The sequence below is a fragment of the Oncorhynchus mykiss genome, chromosome 3 (assembly GCF_057628025.1).
Source record: "Oncorhynchus mykiss isolate SJ-2025 chromosome 3, ASM5762802v1, whole genome shotgun sequence".
NCBI classification, from domain to species: Eukaryota; Metazoa; Chordata; class Actinopteri; order Salmoniformes; family Salmonidae; genus Oncorhynchus; species Oncorhynchus mykiss.
The window spans coordinates 79,502,565-79,520,377 of record NC_143024.1 but is presented as its reverse complement, the minus strand read 5'-3'; the positions used below and the strand labels follow the sequence as shown (position 1 = coordinate 79,520,377).

At 40.7% G+C, this 17,813-nt stretch overlaps 2 protein-coding genes across 5 annotated transcripts in view; both read left to right on the top strand.

Annotated features, from left to right (window-relative positions):
• The window catches only part of LOC110520455 (nectin-3), a 100,147-nt gene that overhangs the window by 54,041 nt on the left and 28,293 nt on the right, over positions 1-17,813 (top strand). The window lies entirely within an intron of this gene.
• LOC110520454 (nectin-3) overlaps positions 1-17,813 on the top strand; it is a 49,152-nt gene that overhangs the window by 8,859 nt on the left and 22,480 nt on the right. For 2 of the 4 annotated variants that reach the window (XM_090230231.1, XM_090230233.1), the window contains exons 3-4: positions 2,136-2,483; positions 11,030-11,335. In XM_090230231.1, the coding sequence (XP_090086357.1) occupies positions 2,136-2,483; positions 11,030-11,335 (654 nt within the window). Of the gene's footprint in view, positions 1-2,135; positions 2,484-11,029; positions 11,342-15,571; positions 15,669-15,880; positions 16,036-17,813 lie in introns of all 4 variants that reach the window. The other 2 variants (XM_090230234.1, XM_090230232.1) reach the window with 2 other exon arrangements.

The following is a 17,813-nucleotide window of genomic DNA, read 5'->3' as shown; positions in this document are numbered from 1 at the left end:
TTGCCCCACTCCACTGTGTCTCCCTGTCATGGATTTTGCCCCATCAGTACAGATACTAACACATCCTGACCACGAAAGTCCATTTGATGTCACAAAGCTCTCCAGTACATAAAAAATATCCTCTCCTGTTGTTCTGGTTTATAGTGGTTTGCAGAAGAGGATGTCTTCCTTAATTGATCCCCCCCATAAACATAAGACATATAGCAGGAGCTGTGCCAGGCCCGCAACGTTTGTTGACTCACCCAGCTGTAACGCATAGAATTCGCTGGCTTTTATGCGAAGCAGTAATTGCTTCAAAACATCTTCTGCCATGTCACTGATGCATCGTGAAGCAGTGCTGTTTGATGAAGGCATTTTGTGTAGTGTTTTGGGCCTTTTCCTCAGCATTGTCCCAGCCACATCCACGGCAGCAGGGAGAATTAAGTCCTACACAATAGCATGGAGCTTGCCTGTCGTAGCCACTCTTTAGCTCACCATATAAGACGCTTCTAGCCCCTTTTATCCATGTCTTACTACTCGAAAGTCATCTTAATTCTCATTCAAAAAAACTCCTGTGGATTATTTTTCTAAATGTCTACACAAGAGTGAAGGTTTCATCGAGTTGTGAGATAGGACTTTTGCACATATAACACTGTGGCTGAGGAAAGGCACTACTCAATGTACAGTTGTTCTCATCGTCTTTTCGCTTCTTCGATGATCCAATGTCCCTGTCTGTTGTTTGGTGCTTTCCCGGGTAAGGGGGAAGTAGCTCTTCGGGTGCATCAGATTCACAACTGTCAGTGTCCATGCTAGCTGGGCTAACAACAAATGTAGAATTACTAATGCTAGCATTATATGTGCTCGTGGAAGCAGAAAAACTTGTGTTGTCTACAGGTGCAGGTGTAGTTCTGCGTATAGTCACTCCCAAGTGGCACAGTGGTCTAAGGCACTGCATCTCAGTGCTAGAGGCATCACTACAGACCCCCTGGTCCGAATCTAGGCTGTATAACAACTGATTGGGAGTCCCATAGGGCACCACACAATTGGCCCAGCGTCGTCCGTGTTTGGCTGGTGTAGGCCTTCACTGTAAATAATAGTTTGTTCTTAACTGACATGCTTAGTTAAATATAAAAAAATAAATGAAGTAGCAGTACTACCAGTAGAGCTGGTATGGATGCGGGACTTACTGTTTTTAAACCGTTTATCCATTTTCGATCTAGCAGAATGAGCAGCAACTACGTTTGGCTACACACGGACCGTTAGCGGAATTACCGCAAGAGAGTAACGGTTAATGTGATTGGATGTTATTTATTTGACTAGGCTACCTGTATTTGACATTGGGTTGTTATTTCACTGAACACTAGATGGTTTAATTTGAATTTTGGCAGTGTAACGATGCTACTCAGGCGAGAAAAACATCACCCAAATGTATAGCCCCGTTCTAAATCTAAATGGACTGTTTGAAAATGTGAATCACATTTTTCTTTGTCATACCTCTCGAAGGCATTACGCGTACCCCTGGGGCGTAGACTGGACCCAGATCAGTGCGTGCTTTAGCCATCTCCTCTGACTATGGCTGCCAAAATGGGAATAGGGTCAAATATTGAGCAAATTGCACATTTGTATTTGCAATAGCCACATTTCAGCATTAATAGGATATCATAGTTCATAAGCACAGCTAAATTGTCACGATCGTAGTAAGAAGCGGACCAAAGCGCAGCGTGGTGTGAATGCATCATTTTAATGGATGACGAAAACACAAAGTAAACTGAACAAAACAATAAATGACCAACGACCGTGACACTAATGAATAATCTTGCTGGCACAAACACTACACATAGACAATCACCCACAACCCAAAATGACAAAACAGGCTACCTAAATATGGTTCCCAATCAGAGACAACGACTAACACCTGCCTCTGATTGAGAACCATATCAGGCCGAACACAGAAACAGACAAACTAGACATACAACATAGAATGCCCACTCAGATCACACCCTGACCAAACAAAACATATAAACATACAAAGCAAACAATGGTCAGGGCGTGACATAAATACTAATAATGGTCTTATCTCTGTTTATTAGAGTTCATACGCATCTATTCTACAGGTATCTTTTGGACTGTTTTTTAGGCTTGTGTTTTCTCTTCAGGTACTCGGGTCATTGGTGAATGCAGGACTGTGGTACAGGGGGAGGATGTGGACTTATCCTGCAGACTGATAGAGACAACTGAGGACCTCGAACAGATAACATGGCAGAAAAGTACTTGGGAAGAAACACAGAACCATAATTTTATGCTGATTTATCCCAATGGAGCTACTAAATTTATTTCACCGAATGGATTGACAGGTAGAGTCCAGTTTATTGGGAACCCATCAGAAAACCTTGGATCTATTAGAATAACAGCTGTCAGACTGCTTGATGAAGGCACCTTCACATGTATCTTCAGTGTTTTCCCCAGTGGAGCATACACTACAGAGATACTTCTGACTGTGCTAGGTAAGAACTCTTCCTTCACTCTTTGCAGCATTGTTTCTACTTTTGACGGTGTAGAATGACCGCATGTGATAATCAATACTAGAATGCCAAAAAGTTGGTAGTTTCATTATTCAAGTGAAGCAAGAGCAGAGCCCTCATCTACAGGTTTTGCTTTTTCCACACTTAGAAAAAGGGTGCTAAATGGATTCTTTCCAGAGGGATACGATTCGACCTATAACCTTTTTTTATCCTAAGATCCTTTTTTGGAAGAATTTGTTATTTGATGAGTATTTCAAAGGCAAGAAGGTTTCTACATAGAAACTCTTCTGAATTTGAAGAATAATTTTTATTTTTTATTTTTTTCTTACTTTGAAATAATGCCTGAGCGTTAGTGTTAATCTAATTACTTAAACTTTAACATCAGGAGTCCCAGTAATCTGATAAATGTTTAAAGGTGTTTTAAACTGTACCTACAGTGTAAGGGAATATTTGTGCATATGATTTGTGCAATGATTCTCTTAATCATTTATCAAATACAATACTGACTGTTTATGTTTTTGCCATGATTTTTGTGTTTCAAAGTAGTATTTTTTTTCATTGTATTGATCAGAGAGTGGGAGAATAGATGGACGTCTGAGTGAACCAGCAATGTATTGTGTGGTACACAGAACATTTAGCAGTTTAACCTAGGGTTGATTTTTCATTGTAACATGCCTAGTGTTGATTCAGGAGTTGGTGTTACTAACCAGAATTGAGTGTTATTAATTTATTTTGTGTACAGCAGGGATGGGCAACTTTGTGAGGGAGGGGGTAGGGCTGTGGCAGTCATGACATTTTGTCACCTGGTTATTGTCAAGTAAAAACAGACGTCCGGTCTCACGGTAATTGACCGTTAATTAACATAAACACGTTTAGCATCTCCAGGCCTCCACACATACAAGCCACTGATTTGCGCATTTGGAACATCTACATAAAAAAAGTGTACTAAATCAATTTAATATGCATCACAAATCCATTATTTATTTTAGTCAGGTCTAAAGAAACATTATGATTTGAAGAAACTGTATTTCAGAAGATCAGAATATGAGTTGGCCTACTGTATGTTATCTGGCTATGCTCCGTGCCATTTGGCTGACAAGATAAACGTATAAGTCCCGTTCCATTATTTTATTTTATATGATTTTATATTATGAAGAACATAATTGATCTTAACTGAAAAAAATGGAAAGGACATTTTTCTTGAAACAGGTCAAACATCTACATACCCTAACCAGAAACCATGGATTACAGGCAACATCCACACTGAGCTAAAGAGTAGAGCTGCTGCCTTCAAGGAGCGGGACTCTAACCCGGACGTTTATAAGGTATCCCGCTATGCCCTCAGAGGAACCATCACAGGAAAAGCGCCAATACAGGACTAAGATTGAATCGTACTACACTGGCTTCGACGTTCGTCGGATGTGGCAGGGCCTGCAAACTATTACAGACTACAAAGGGAAGCACAGCCGCGAGCTGCCCAGTGACACAAGCCTACCAGATGAGCTAAATCACTTTCATGCTCGCTTCGAGGCAAGCAACACTGATGCATGCATGAGAACATCAGCTGTTCCAGACGACTGTGTGATCACGCACTCCGTAGCCGATGTGAGTAAGACCTTTAAACAGGTCAACATTCACAAGGCCACTGGGGCAGACGGATTACCAGGACGTGTGCTCTGGGCATGTGCTGACCAACTGACAGGTGTCGTCACTGACATTTTCAACATGTCCCTGATTGAGTCTGTAATACCAACATGTTTCAAGCAGACCACCATAGTCCCTGTGCCCAAGAACACTAAGGAAACCTGCCTAAATGACTACAGACCTGTAGCACTCACGTCGGTAGCCATGAAGTGCTTTGAAAGGCTGGTCATGGCTCACATTAACACCATTATCCCAGAAACCCTAGACCCACTCAAATTTGCATAACGCTCAAACAGATCCACAGATGATGCAATCTCTATTGCACTCCACACTGACCTTTCAAATCAAATCAAATTTTATTCATCACATGCGCCGAATACAACAGGTGTAGGTAGACTTTACAGTTAAATGTTTACTTATGAGCCCTTACCAACAATGCAGTTTTTTTAAAAAGTAGATAAGAATAAGAAATAAATGTAACAAGTAATTAAAGAGCAGAAGTAAATAACAATAGCGAGACTATATACAGTGGGGTACAGGTACAGAGTCAGTGTGCGGGAGCACCGGTTACTTGAGGTAATATGTACATATAGGTAGAGTTATTAAAGTGACTATGCATAGATAGTAACAACAGAGAGTAGCAGCGGTGTAAAAGAGGGGGAGAGGGGGGGCAATGCAAATAGCCTGGCATCCAGGACCTCTATACCAGGCAGTGTCTGGTTGTCAAAGACCCCAGCCACCCCAGTCATAGACTGTTCTCTCTGCTACCGCATGGCAAGCGGTACCGGAACGCCAAGTCTTGGACCAATAGGCTTCTCAACAGCTTTTACCCCCAAGCCATAAAACTCCTGAACATGTAATCAAATGGCTACCCGGACTATTTGCATTGTCACCCGCCCCCCGCCAACACCTCTTTTACGCTGCTGCTACTCTCTGTTTATCATCTATGCATAGTCACTTTAACTATACCTACATGTTTATATTACCTCAATTAGCCTGACTAATCGGTGTCCCCGTACATTAACTCTGTACCGGTACCACCTGTATATAGCCTCACTACTGTTATTTTTACTGTCATTTTACTTTTTTTTATTTCTTTACTTTTCTATTGTTTACCTAATACCTATTTTTTACTTAAACTGCACTGTTGGTTAGGGCTCGTCTGTAAGCGTTTCAGTGTAAGGTCTGTTGTATTCGGCGAATGAGACAAATAAAAACTGCAGAGCAGAGAAGGTTGTATCCCCCATATAAATAACATTCTATTGGTTGCAAGAATTTTGTATAATCATTTAAAATAAAAAATTATATATTTTGAATCCGGTGTCATTTTGCGTATCAGTTCATACACCATGTGCCATGGAATCAGTACGTAAAAAATCTCTTCCCAACTATTTTGCAATCTATATGGGACTGCTGTCAATCCTTTGGCCTTTAAATGAAACTGGTGTACTCTTTTATTTATCACAATTATTGTCATTAATGCAGGGCCGACAGACAAGTTCCTTACTTTTTCCTCCTTCCACTTTCCTCTTCCATTTTTGCTGCAATGCTGATATCATTCAGTTGTAATTTTGGGTAGAGCAGACATTTCTATATGGTTTGTCAGCTGTATTTGCGACATAACTTCTTACAGTCATACAGATATAATTTACAAAGATTATACATATGTTTATTTTAATCATTTTTTAAATTCAATCATTATGTTGGAGTTTAAACAATATTTGTTGCATTATTTTTTCTGTCGTTTCTGTACTCTTTATATAGATTGTTTTAATGTGAAATTAATGGGGTTGATTTTTAAGGATATTGAAAAGTGCGGTGAATAGTGACACTTTTTTAGGATGTCAATATAAATGAACGTATTTAATCTTGTTTGTAATTTGTCTTGCCATTTCATCATTATATGTGTTAGGGTTTTTACCATCGAGGACCACTTTGGAAACAAGCGTTTTACTTAATTCTATATGCTGTTACACAAAATAAATTCAATTCAATTCAATACATTTTGAATGATTAGCAGAACAGGAAAATTGTGAAATTGACACACTTATCAAGAGAACACACGATCATCCCTACTGCCTATGTTCTGGCGGATTCACTAAACACAAATGCATCTTTTGTAAATAATGTCGTGAGTGTTGGAGTGTGCCCCTGGCTATCCGTACATTTTTCCGTACATTTTTAAACAAGAAAATGGCGCAGTCTGCTTTGCTTAATATAAGAAATGTGAAAATATAAATATACATTTTTACTTTTACTTTTGATTCTTAAGTATATTTTAAACAAAATAATTTTAGACTTTTACTCAAGTATTTTACTTGGTAACTTTCACTTTTACTAGGTAAAAAGTATCTATACTTTCACTCAAGTATGACCATTTGGTACTTTTTCCATCACTGATGATTTCAAAAAGTTGCAAAACAAAGGCAAGCTGTGTCTTGCCTTACTGCACAACCTGGGCTTCATTCCTAAGTGATAATACGTCATTCACAAGTGATAGGCTAATATTGTCCCCCATCAGACTGTTCTTAATTTAGTGTCATCTTTACATATACTAAATAATATATGTGTGAAATTAGTTTTTATTTAGAATGGACCATTATCATGCGCCTGTCTCGGGAACAGGGGCAATGGGGGAAAAAATATGTAATGTATGTGCTTAAATAGCAAAGGGAGCAAGCTTTTCCTGTGGTTAATTTTCATGCCAGTCAGGTAGACTATACTCCTGTACTAAATTGTCATCCTTGAGTAAAAGTAAAGATACCTTAACAGAAAATGAATCAAGTAAAAGTGAAAGTTACCCTACTTGAGTACATGTCTAAAAGTATCTGGTTTTAAATATACTTAAAGTACAGTGGTAAAAAAGTACTACATTGTCATACTTGAGTAAAAGTACAAAGTAAATGTTAAACATCAAATTCCTTATATTAATTAAACTGTGTTCTTATTATTTTTTATTAGGGAGAGACAGGGGCACAATCCAACACTCACACTCTAACACATAATTTTAGGGCTCCCAAGTGGCACAGTGGTCTAAAACACAAAATCTCAGTGCTATTGGTGTCACTACAGGCAACCTGGTTTGAATCCAAACTATCACAACCGGCTATGATACGGAGGCGCACAATTGGCCCAGTGTTGCCCGAGTTTGTCCGGTGTAGGCCATCATTTTAAATAAGAATTTGTTCTTAACTGACTTGCCTAGTTAAATAAAGATAAAATAAAAACAATTTTTAAAAATTTATGACAGGGACAACATGAAGTGGATGATCAATCATTATCAGGCTGATAACCATCTCTGGCTTTTCATTGATGGTTATAAATAAGTAAGTGTACGTTTTTCTGTGTTTTTTTATATTTTTTTATTTAAAAAATGGTAATGAGTTTTTAAAAACACATTTGTGATCATAGGCAGAAGGGTTGATAAATCATTATGTTGTTAGCTGCCATAATTCTGTCCTGCTTGAGAATTCTAAATGTAACGAGTACTTTTAGTTGTCAGAGAAACTGTATGAAGGAAAATGTACTTCATTTTCTTTAGGAATGTAGTACAAGCATCATTTGTAAAAAAAATATTAATAGTAAAGTAAAGGACAGATACCCCAAAAATCGACTTTAGTTACACTTAAGTGTTTTTACTTAAGTACTTTACACCACTGGTGTAGCCTATAGAAAGCTGATGGGATCCTCCCTCTTTTTAATAGAGGCCATCAAAACTCTGTTATCTCATGCAATTGCTTAGCCTATAGAAATGCTGTGCAATAGGAGCTCATGGGCTCTCATTAAGTGTGATTAGATTTTTGATTACCTATGCAATGATGTCAGAGGTATGAGAGGGACAATAGTGTGCAGAGTACAAAGCAGTATAAACGTTTGTTAGGCTACTAATGACCATCAGCAGCATCAGAGCTTGGAGAGCTTGGAGAAGTCTAATATACTGTATACTGTATAATATATATACTGAAGTCTAATATATATATATATATACTGTATATACATATATATATATAACACAGGGTTTAAACCCAAACAAAAGAGCGAGGTGTAAATCTCAATATAATCACAGCATGAGACCCGTAATACAAGTGCACATACAGTGCCTTGCGAAAGTATTCGGCCCCCTTGAACTTTGCGACCTTTTGCCACATTTCAGGCTTCAAACATAAAGATATAAAACTGTATTTTTTTGTGAAGAATCAACAACAAGTGGGACACAATCATGAAGTGGAACGACATTTATTGGATATTTCAAACTTTTTTAACAAATCAAAAACTGAAAAATTGGGCTGCAAAATTATTCAGCCCCCTTAAGTTAATACTTTGTAGCGCCACCTTTTGCTGCGATTACAGCTGTAAGTCGCTTGGGGTATGTCTCTATCAGTTTTGCACATCGAGAGACTGACATTTTTTCCCATTCCTCCTTGCAAAACAGCTCGAGCTCAGTGATGTTGGATGGAGAGCATTTGTGAACAGCAGTTTTCAGTTCTTTCCACTGATTCTCGATTGGATTCAGGTCTGGACTTTGACTTGGCCATTCTAACACCTGGATATGTTTATTTTTGAACCATTCCATTGTAGATTTTGCTTTATGTTTTGGATCATTGTCTTGTTGGAAGACAAATCTCCATCCCAGTCTCAGGTCTTTTGCAGACTCCATCAGGTTTTCTTCCAGAATGGTCCTGTATTTGGCTCCATCCATCTTCCCATCAATTTTAACCATCTTCCCTGTCCCTGCTGAAGAAAAGCAGGCCCAAACCATGATGCTGCCACCACCATGTTTGACAGTGGGGATGGTGTGTTCAGCTGTGTTGCTTTTACGCCAAACATAACGTTTTGCATTGTTGCCAAAAAGTTCAATTTTGGTTTCATCTGACCAGAGCACCTTCTTCCACATGTTTGGTGTGTCTCCCAGGTGGCTTGTGGCAAACTTTAAACAACACTTTTTATGGATATCTTTAAGAAATGGCTTTCTTCTTGCCACTCTTCCATAAAGGCCAGATTTGTGCAATATACGACTGATTGTTGTCCTATGGACAGAGTCTCCCACCTCAGCTGTAGATCTCTGCAGATCATCCAGAGTGATCATGGGCCTCTTGGCTGCATCTCTGATCAGTCTTCTCCTTGTATGAGCTGAAAGTTTAGAGGGACGGCCAGGTCTTAGGAGATTTGCAGTGGTCTGATACTCCTTCCATTTCAATATTATCGCTTGCACAGTGCTCCTTGGGATGTTTAAAGCTTGGGAAATCTTTTTGTATCCAAATCCGGCTTTAAACTTCTTCACAACAGTATCTCGGACCTGTCTGGTGTGTTCCTTGTTCTTCATGATGCTCTCTGCGCTTTTAACGGACCTCTGAGACTATCACAGTGCAGGTGCATTTATACGGAGACTTGATTACACACAGGTGGATTGTATTTATCATCATTAGTCATTTAGGTCAACATTGGATCATTCAGAGATCCTCACTGAACTTCTGGAGAGAGTTTGCTGCACTGAAAGTAAAGGGGCTGAATAATTTTGCAGCCCAATTTTTCAGTTTTTGATTTGTTAAAAAAGTTAGAAATATCCAATAAATGTCGTTCCACTTCATGATTGTGTCCCACTTGTTGTTGATTCTTCACAAAAAAATACAGTTTTATATCTTTATGTTTGAAGCCTGAAATGTGGCAAAAGGTCGCAAAGTTCAAGTGGGCCGAATACTTTCGCAAGGCACTGTAGCACAAAAGCCAATACATTGCACAGGTGCTCACAGAACCAACAGACATGGTAACAATAATCAACAAGGACAATGGGGCACAGAGGGCACATATGTAACATACTAATCAGGGGAAATGGGAACCAGGTGTGCGTAATGAGACAGTCCGGTCTTGGTGGTAATGAATCCAATTCAATGATGGCTAGAAAGCCGGTGACGTAGACCTCCGGAGCTGGTTCACGGAATGAGCAGCAGTACCGGGGTATCCGTGACATTAACCCTAATTGATGCTGTACTACTTTGGCTGACGCTGTAAAACAACACATTTCACTGCAATTATCTGGTGTATGTGACAATAAAACATTTGAAACTCCACTACTACTGCCCTATAGACAAACATTGTAATTATATTCTACTACCATATATAGAGGGTTCTAGGCAGAATCATTTAGAGGGGGATCTATGAAGAACCCATAGAGATCCTATTCTAATTTCTAATTATTATTCTAGACTCTGCAAAGGGTTCTACCCAGCACCAAAAAGGGATCCTGTATGGGGACAAACCAAAGAACCCTATGTGGTTGTACTTAGCAACTTCCTTTCTGAGAGTGTATCCTCTTACTCAAACTGTAACCAGAAGAGTACAGGCGTCAATAGTTTCAACAATGGTGGAAAAGATGTTGGAATATATAGAATACACCACTGTATCCTGCATTCCTTAACGGCATAATCACTGGGCTGTGAATGCTTTTCAGTGGGACTGGTGAAGCTGAAAAACAGATGTTGTGATATGTGTGAAACTTAATACCTCAGGTGCAAGAACCTCTCATCATGGTGAGCTAAAACCTGTTAAAACATGATTGCCCATACCTCCAGTACAGTACATGTGTAGCTATTAATTATGTATATTGCAATTGGCCAGATAGAGAACATTAAAGGGTTTATTTAAAGTATGTTGGTCATGTAACATGAGCATTTGGATAAGTTTCACATGACGGGCTGTGTGTGTTTGGGTTGTTCTTTCATGTATAGTTCCACATTTATCTTGGCCAGGTCGCAGTTGTAAATGAGAACTTGTTCTCAACTGGCCTACCTGGTTAAATAAAGGTGAAGTAAAAATAAAATAAAACAATTATAAGGAGTGACTTGTTCATGTTTTCTGTTCTCTGTTGGTTTGTGTTCTGGTCATAGTTCCTCCAGTAGTGAGTGTGACAGTTGATGTTCCTCCTGTCATTGGGAAGAATGAGGTTGTCTTGGCAACCTGTGTGGCTGCTGGTGCCAAGCCACAGGCAGATGTAAAGTGGCAGACAGGTACAATTGGCAGTTTGATGAAGATAGTGACTAACTCCACCCAGCACGCCAACGGCACCACCACAGTCCTCAGCCACCTGCTCGGGGTGCCAACCAGAGCAGCCAATCAGCAGCAGATCCAGTGTGTGGTCAACCAGTCTGCCCTGGCAACAGAAAGGAGCTACAACTACACCATAGACATCCACTGTAAGTATATGCTCCACTACTACTGCCCTATAGACAGACATTGTAAATATATTCTACTACCACTCTCCTACACTATCGACATCCACTGTGCATTTATATTCCACTATCAATGTTATAGACCATAGACATCCACTGTACGTATAGAGTCTCACGGTCTTCACTGGCTGTAGCCTAGTAGCCCCTCTAACCAGTCCATGTGTCACGGTCGTGAGGAGAGACAGACCAAGGCGCAGCGTGATTAAAGTTCCACATCTTTTAATAAAGTGAAATTTCCAAACAAAACAATAAACGAACCATGACATCAGTGGTGCTACATGCGCATAAACAAAACAATATCCCAGAACCCAGGTGGGAACATTGGAGAACTTAAGTATGATCCCCAATTAGAGACAACGATAATCAGCTGCTTCTAATTGGGAACCATACCAAGTACACCAACATAGAAATAGCAAAACTAGAACACCCCCCTTGTCACGCCCTGACCTACAACACCATAGAGAACCAATGGCTCTCTATGGTCAGGGCGTGACACTATGTCTGTCTATACACTCTTAGAAAACCAACAGGAGAACCCTTTGAAGATAACCTTTTGAATAACGGCCTATTAGATCCAGGTATAACCCATTTGGTTCCAGGTAGAACCCTTTTAGGTTCCAGGTAAAACCATTTGCACAGAGGAAAGCATTTGATCTAGCCCGTAACAACTGTTATTTTCTTTAGCTTAAACATAGTTCTGAGGCACAGAGTGGTATGGACCTTTACAAGGCTTTCATTGTACCGCTCCTCTACTGCAAGTAATCAAACTGAAATGAAGGAAGACAAGGTTTTGCCTCATCTGAGCTTTGGGCCAGTAACCGAAAGGTTGCTAGATTGAATCCCTGAGCTGACAAGGTAAACATCTGTCCTTCTGTCCCTGAACAAGGCAGTTAACCCACTGTTCTTAGGCCGTAATTGTGAATAAGAATTTGTTATTAACTGACTTGTCTCGTTAAACAATGGTTAAATTAAAATGTTAAAATATGTGGATTAAAGTTCCACTCCTGTCGTTGTTATAGTTGTAATATAGCTGTCTTGGTATTGGTGTGTGAGTGTAGGTCTTTTTACATTCTATACCTGCAGTAACTGTAATCACCTCTCTGTTCTCTTTCTCTGTCTCTCAAATCAAAGAAAATTAAATGTTGCTTATCACATACTCCGACTACAACTGGTATAGACTTTACAGTGAAATGCTTGCTTAAAATCCTTTCCCAACGATGCAGAGTTTAAAAAATAAATTCAATAGTAACTAACACAAGAGGAATAAAATAAAATACGCAAGAAAGGAGCTATATGCAAGGAGTACCAGTACCAGATCAATGTGCAGAGGTACGAGGTAGTTGAAGTAGATATGTACATGAAAACAGGGTCAAGTGACTAGGCATCATGATAGTAATAATAATAGTAAAATAAAGAACAGAGTAGCAGCAGCAAATGATGTGTAAAAGCCTGTGTGTGTATGTTAGTGTGTGAGTGTCCGTCTGTATTTGTGTGTTTGTGTTGTGTCAGTATGCGTGTGTGTTGTGTGTGTGTGTGTGCATATTTAGTGTTTGAATGTGTGATGGATTTGTCTGGGAGTGACAGTGTAGTGTGGGTGTATAAGTGAGTGTGTATATGGTGTGTATAAATAGTCTAGTGAGTGTGCGTAGGGTCAGTATATATCAGGTCAGTGTACAGTGCCTTGCGAAAGTATTCGGCCCCCTTGAACTTTGCGACCTTTTGCCACATTTCAGGCTTCAAACATAAAGATATAAAACTGTATTTTTTTGTGAAGAATCAACAACAAGTGGGACACAATCATGAAGTGGAACGACATTTATTGGATATTTCAAACTTTTGTAACAAATCAAAAACTGAAAAATTGGGCGTGCAAAATTATTCAGCCCCCTTAAGTTAATACTTTGTAGCGCCACATTTTGCTGCGATTACAGCTGTAAGTCGCTTGGGGTATGTCTCTATCAGTTTTTGCACATCGAGAGACTGACATTTTTTCCCATTCCTCCTTGCAAAACAGCTCGAGCTCAGTGAGATTGGATGGAGAGCATTTGTGAACAGCAGTTTTCAGTTCTTTCCACTGATTCTCGATTGGATTCAGGTCTGGACTTTGACTTGGCCATTCTAACACCTGGATATGTTTATTTTTGAACCATTCCATTGTAGATTTTGCTTTATGTTTTGGATCATTGTCTTGTTGGAAGACAAATCTCCGTCCCAGTCTCAGGTCTTTTGCAGACTCCGTCAGGTTTTCTTCCAGAATGGTCCTGTATTTGGCTCCATCCATCTTCCCATCAATTTTAACCATCTTCCCTGTCCCTGCTGAAGAAAAGCAGGCCCAAACCATGATGCTGCCACCACCATGTTTGACAGTGGGGATGGTGTGTTCAGCTGTGTTGCTTTTACACCAAACATAACGTTTTGCATTGTTGCCAAAAAGTTAAATTTTGGTTTCATCTCACCAGAGCACCTTCTTCCACATGTTTGGTGTGTCTCCCAGGTGGCTTGTGGCAAACTTTAAACTACACTTTTTATGGATATCTTTAAGAAATGGCTTTCTTCTTGCCACTCTTCCATAAAGGCCAGATTTGTGGAATATACGACTGATTGTTGTCCTATGGACAGAGTCTCCCACCTCAGCTGTAGATCTCTGTAGTTCATCCAGAGTGATCATGGGCCTCTTGGCTGCATCTCTGATCAGTCTTCTCCTTGTATGAGCTGAAAGTTTAGAGGGACGGCCAGGTCTTGGTAGATTTGCAGTGGTCTGATACTCCTTCCATTTCAATATTATCGCTTGCACAGTGCTCCTTGGGATGTTTAAAGCTTGGGAAATCTTTTTGTATCCAAATCCGGCTTTAAACTTCTTCACAACAGTATCTCGGACCTGCCTGGTGTGTTCCTTGTTCTTCATGATGCTCTCTGCGCTTTTAACGGACCTCTGAGGCTATCACAGTGCAGGTGCATTTATACGGAGACTTGATTACACACAGGTGGATTGTATTTATCATCATTAGTCATTTAGGTCAACATTGGATCATTCAGAGATCCTCACTGAACTTCTGGAGAGAGTTTGCTGCACTGAAAGTAAAGGGGCTGAATAATTTTGCACGCCCAATTTTTCAGTTTTTGATTTGTTAAAAAAGTTTGAAATATCCAATAAATGTCGTTCCACTTCATGATTGTGTCCCACTTGTTGTTGATTCTTCACAAAAAAATACAGTTTTATATCTTTATGTTTGAAGCCTGAAATGTTGCAAAAGGTCGCAAAGTTCAAGGGGGCCGAATACTTTCGAAAGGCACTGTATATGTAAAGTGTAGAGTCAGTACAGATAGTTTAGGTACCATAATTGATTATTTAGCAGCCTTATGGTTTGGGGGTAGAAGCTGTCTCTGAGCCTGTTGGTCCTAGAGCCGATGCTCCGGTACCGTTTACCGGACGGTAGCAGAGTGAACAGTCTATGGTTAGGGTGGCTGGACTCTTTTGCAATTTTTCAGGTCTTCCTCTGGGACCACTTGCTATAGAGATCCTGGATGGCAGGGAGCTCGGCCCCTGTGATGTACTGGGCTGTCTGCATCAACTTTTGTAGCGCTTTGCGGTCAAGGGCAGTGGAATTGCCATACCAAGCGATGATGCAGCTATATCATTTTTTTGAGGATCTGAGGTCCCATTCTCTTCAGGACTGTGCGGGTGAGTGTGGACCATGTTAAGTACTTACAGATGTGGACGCCAAAGAATTTAAAAGTCTCGACCCACTCCACAACTGCCTCGTCGATGTGGATGGAAGTGCTCTCCCCTCTTTCTCCTATAGTCCACAAACAACTCCTTTGTCACCACACTGCTAAGTCTTTGACCTCCTCCATGGCAGGCTGACACTCTCTCTCTCTCTCTCTCTCTCTCTCTCTCTCTCTCTCTCTCTCTCTCTCTCTCTCTCTCTCTCTCTCTCTCTCTCTCTCTCTCTCTCTCTCTCTCTCTCTCTCTCTCTCTCTCTCTCTCTCTCTCTCTCTCTCTCTCTCTCTCTCTCTCTCTCTCTCTCTCTCTCTCTCTCTCTCTCTCTCTCTCTCTCTCTCTCTCTCTCTCTCTCTCTCTCTCTCTCTCTCTCTCTCTCTCTCTCTCTCTCTCTCTCTCTCTCTCTCTCTCTCTCTCTCTCTCTCTCTCTCTCTCTCTCTCTCTCTCTCTCTCTCTCTCTCTCTCTCTCTCTCTCTCACCTCAGACAGTGAACGTTACCTTTAGTGAGGCCTCTAAAGACACAGTCTTACTATGTGTAGCAGATGGCAACCCACACCCCAACTACACCTGGAGCAGGTACTTACTCCTATGTAAACAATTTCATACCAGTTTAAATGTAAATGTTATCTGCACATGTTAAGACATGAGATCTAAATAAGCGAAAGGACAGTTGTTGAATTATGCTGGCAGTCAAATCATGCCTTTGTCTTTAACACACACACACACACACACACACACATACAGTCACACACATATACTCAGCCCCTCTCCTCCTCTCTCCCCCTCAGAGTGGCCCAGCCATGGCCTGGGTCTTCAGTGAGAGCAGAGGGAGACATACTGCACTTCCTCAGTCTCAACTCTGAGCTGAATGGTCTCTATGTCTGTGAGGCCTCCAACCCCCACGGACGAGCAACTGGTTCCCTCAATGTACACATATCCTCTGGTGAGATGCACCTGAGACACACACACACACACACACACACACACACACACTACTTGCTTATAATTGATTGATTGCCTGATTTATTGAATACTTTATTGTCCCATAGGGAAATTTGTCTGATAAATATACAGGCTTTCCTGGTATACACATGAAACACATATTTGAGGTTGAGAAATGTGATGTAGCATGGATTACAAAGTTGAGCCAGATGTTCACTTATCTTTCACTGCATGTGTTAATATCAGACTTATGGCCTCATTACCCTTTCTACAGGAAGGTACTGTATAACCACTAACTAAGATGGTCATGATACACACTTATCTCTTACTGCATATGTACATGTCGTTTAACCTACAGTCATGGCCGAAAGTTTTGAGAATGACACAAATATTGATTTCCACAAAGTTGGCTGCTTCAGTGTCTTTAGATGTTTTTGTCAGATGTTACTATGGAATACTGAAGTATAATTATAATCCTTTCATAAGTGTCAAATGCTTTTATTGACAATTACATGAAGTTGATGCAAAGAGTAAATATTTGCAGTGTTGACCCTTCTTTTTCAAGACGTCTGCAATCCACCCTGGCATGCTGTCAACTAACTTCTGGGCCACATCCTGACTGATGGCAGCCCATTCTTGCATAATCAATGTTTGGTTGTCAGAATTTGTGGGTTTTTGTTTGTCCACCCGCCTCTTGAGGATTGATCACAAGTTCTCAATGGGATTAAGGTCTGGGGAGTTTTCTGGCCATGGACCCAAAATATCAATGTTTTGTTCCCCGAGCCACTTAGTTATCACTTTTGCCTTATGGCAAGGTGCTCTATCATGCTGGAAAAGGCATTATTCGTCACCAAACTGTTCCTGGATGGCTGGGAGAAGTTGCTCTCGGAGGATGTGTTGGTACCATTCTTTATTCGTGGCTGTGTTCTTAGACAAAATTGTGAGTGAGCTCACTCCCTTGGCTGAGAAGCAAACCCACACATGAATGGTCTCAGGATTCTTTACTGTTGGCATGACACAGGACTGATGGTAGCGCTCACCTTGTCTTCTCCAGACAAGCTTTTTTCCGGATGCCCCAAACAATCGGATAGGGCATTCATCAGAGAAAATGACTTTACCCCAGTCCTCAGCAGTCCAATCCCTGTACCTTTTGCAGAATATCAGTCTGTCCCTGATGTTTTTCCTGGAGAGAAGTGGCTTTTTTGCTGCCCTTCTTGACAGCAGGCCATCCTCCAAAAGTCTTTACCTCACTGTGCGTGCTGATGCACTCACACGTGCAGGCTGCCCTTCCTGAGCAAGCTCTGTACTGGTGGTGCCCCGATCCCGCAGCTGAATCAAATTTAGGAGACGGTCCTGGCGCTTGTTGGACTTTCTTGGGCACTCTGAAACCTTCTTCACAACAATTGAATCGCTCTCTTAAAGTTCTTGATGATCCGATAAATGGTTGATTTAGGTGCAATCTTACTGGCAGCAATATCCTTGCCAGTGAATGTAACGGGATTCTTCCTGGGAAGGAGAGGCGGACCAAAATACAGCGTGGTTATAATTCATGGTTCTTTAATAATGAAACTATACATGAATAAACTACAAAACAAGAAAGGTGAAAACCCGAAACAGTCCCGTGTGGTACAAACACTGACACAGGAGACAACCACCCACAAAACCCAACCCAACACAGCACAAAACAGGCTACCTAAATATGGCTCCCAATCAGAGACAATGACTAACACCTGCCTCTGATTGAGAACCATATCAGGCCCAAACACAGAAACAGACAAA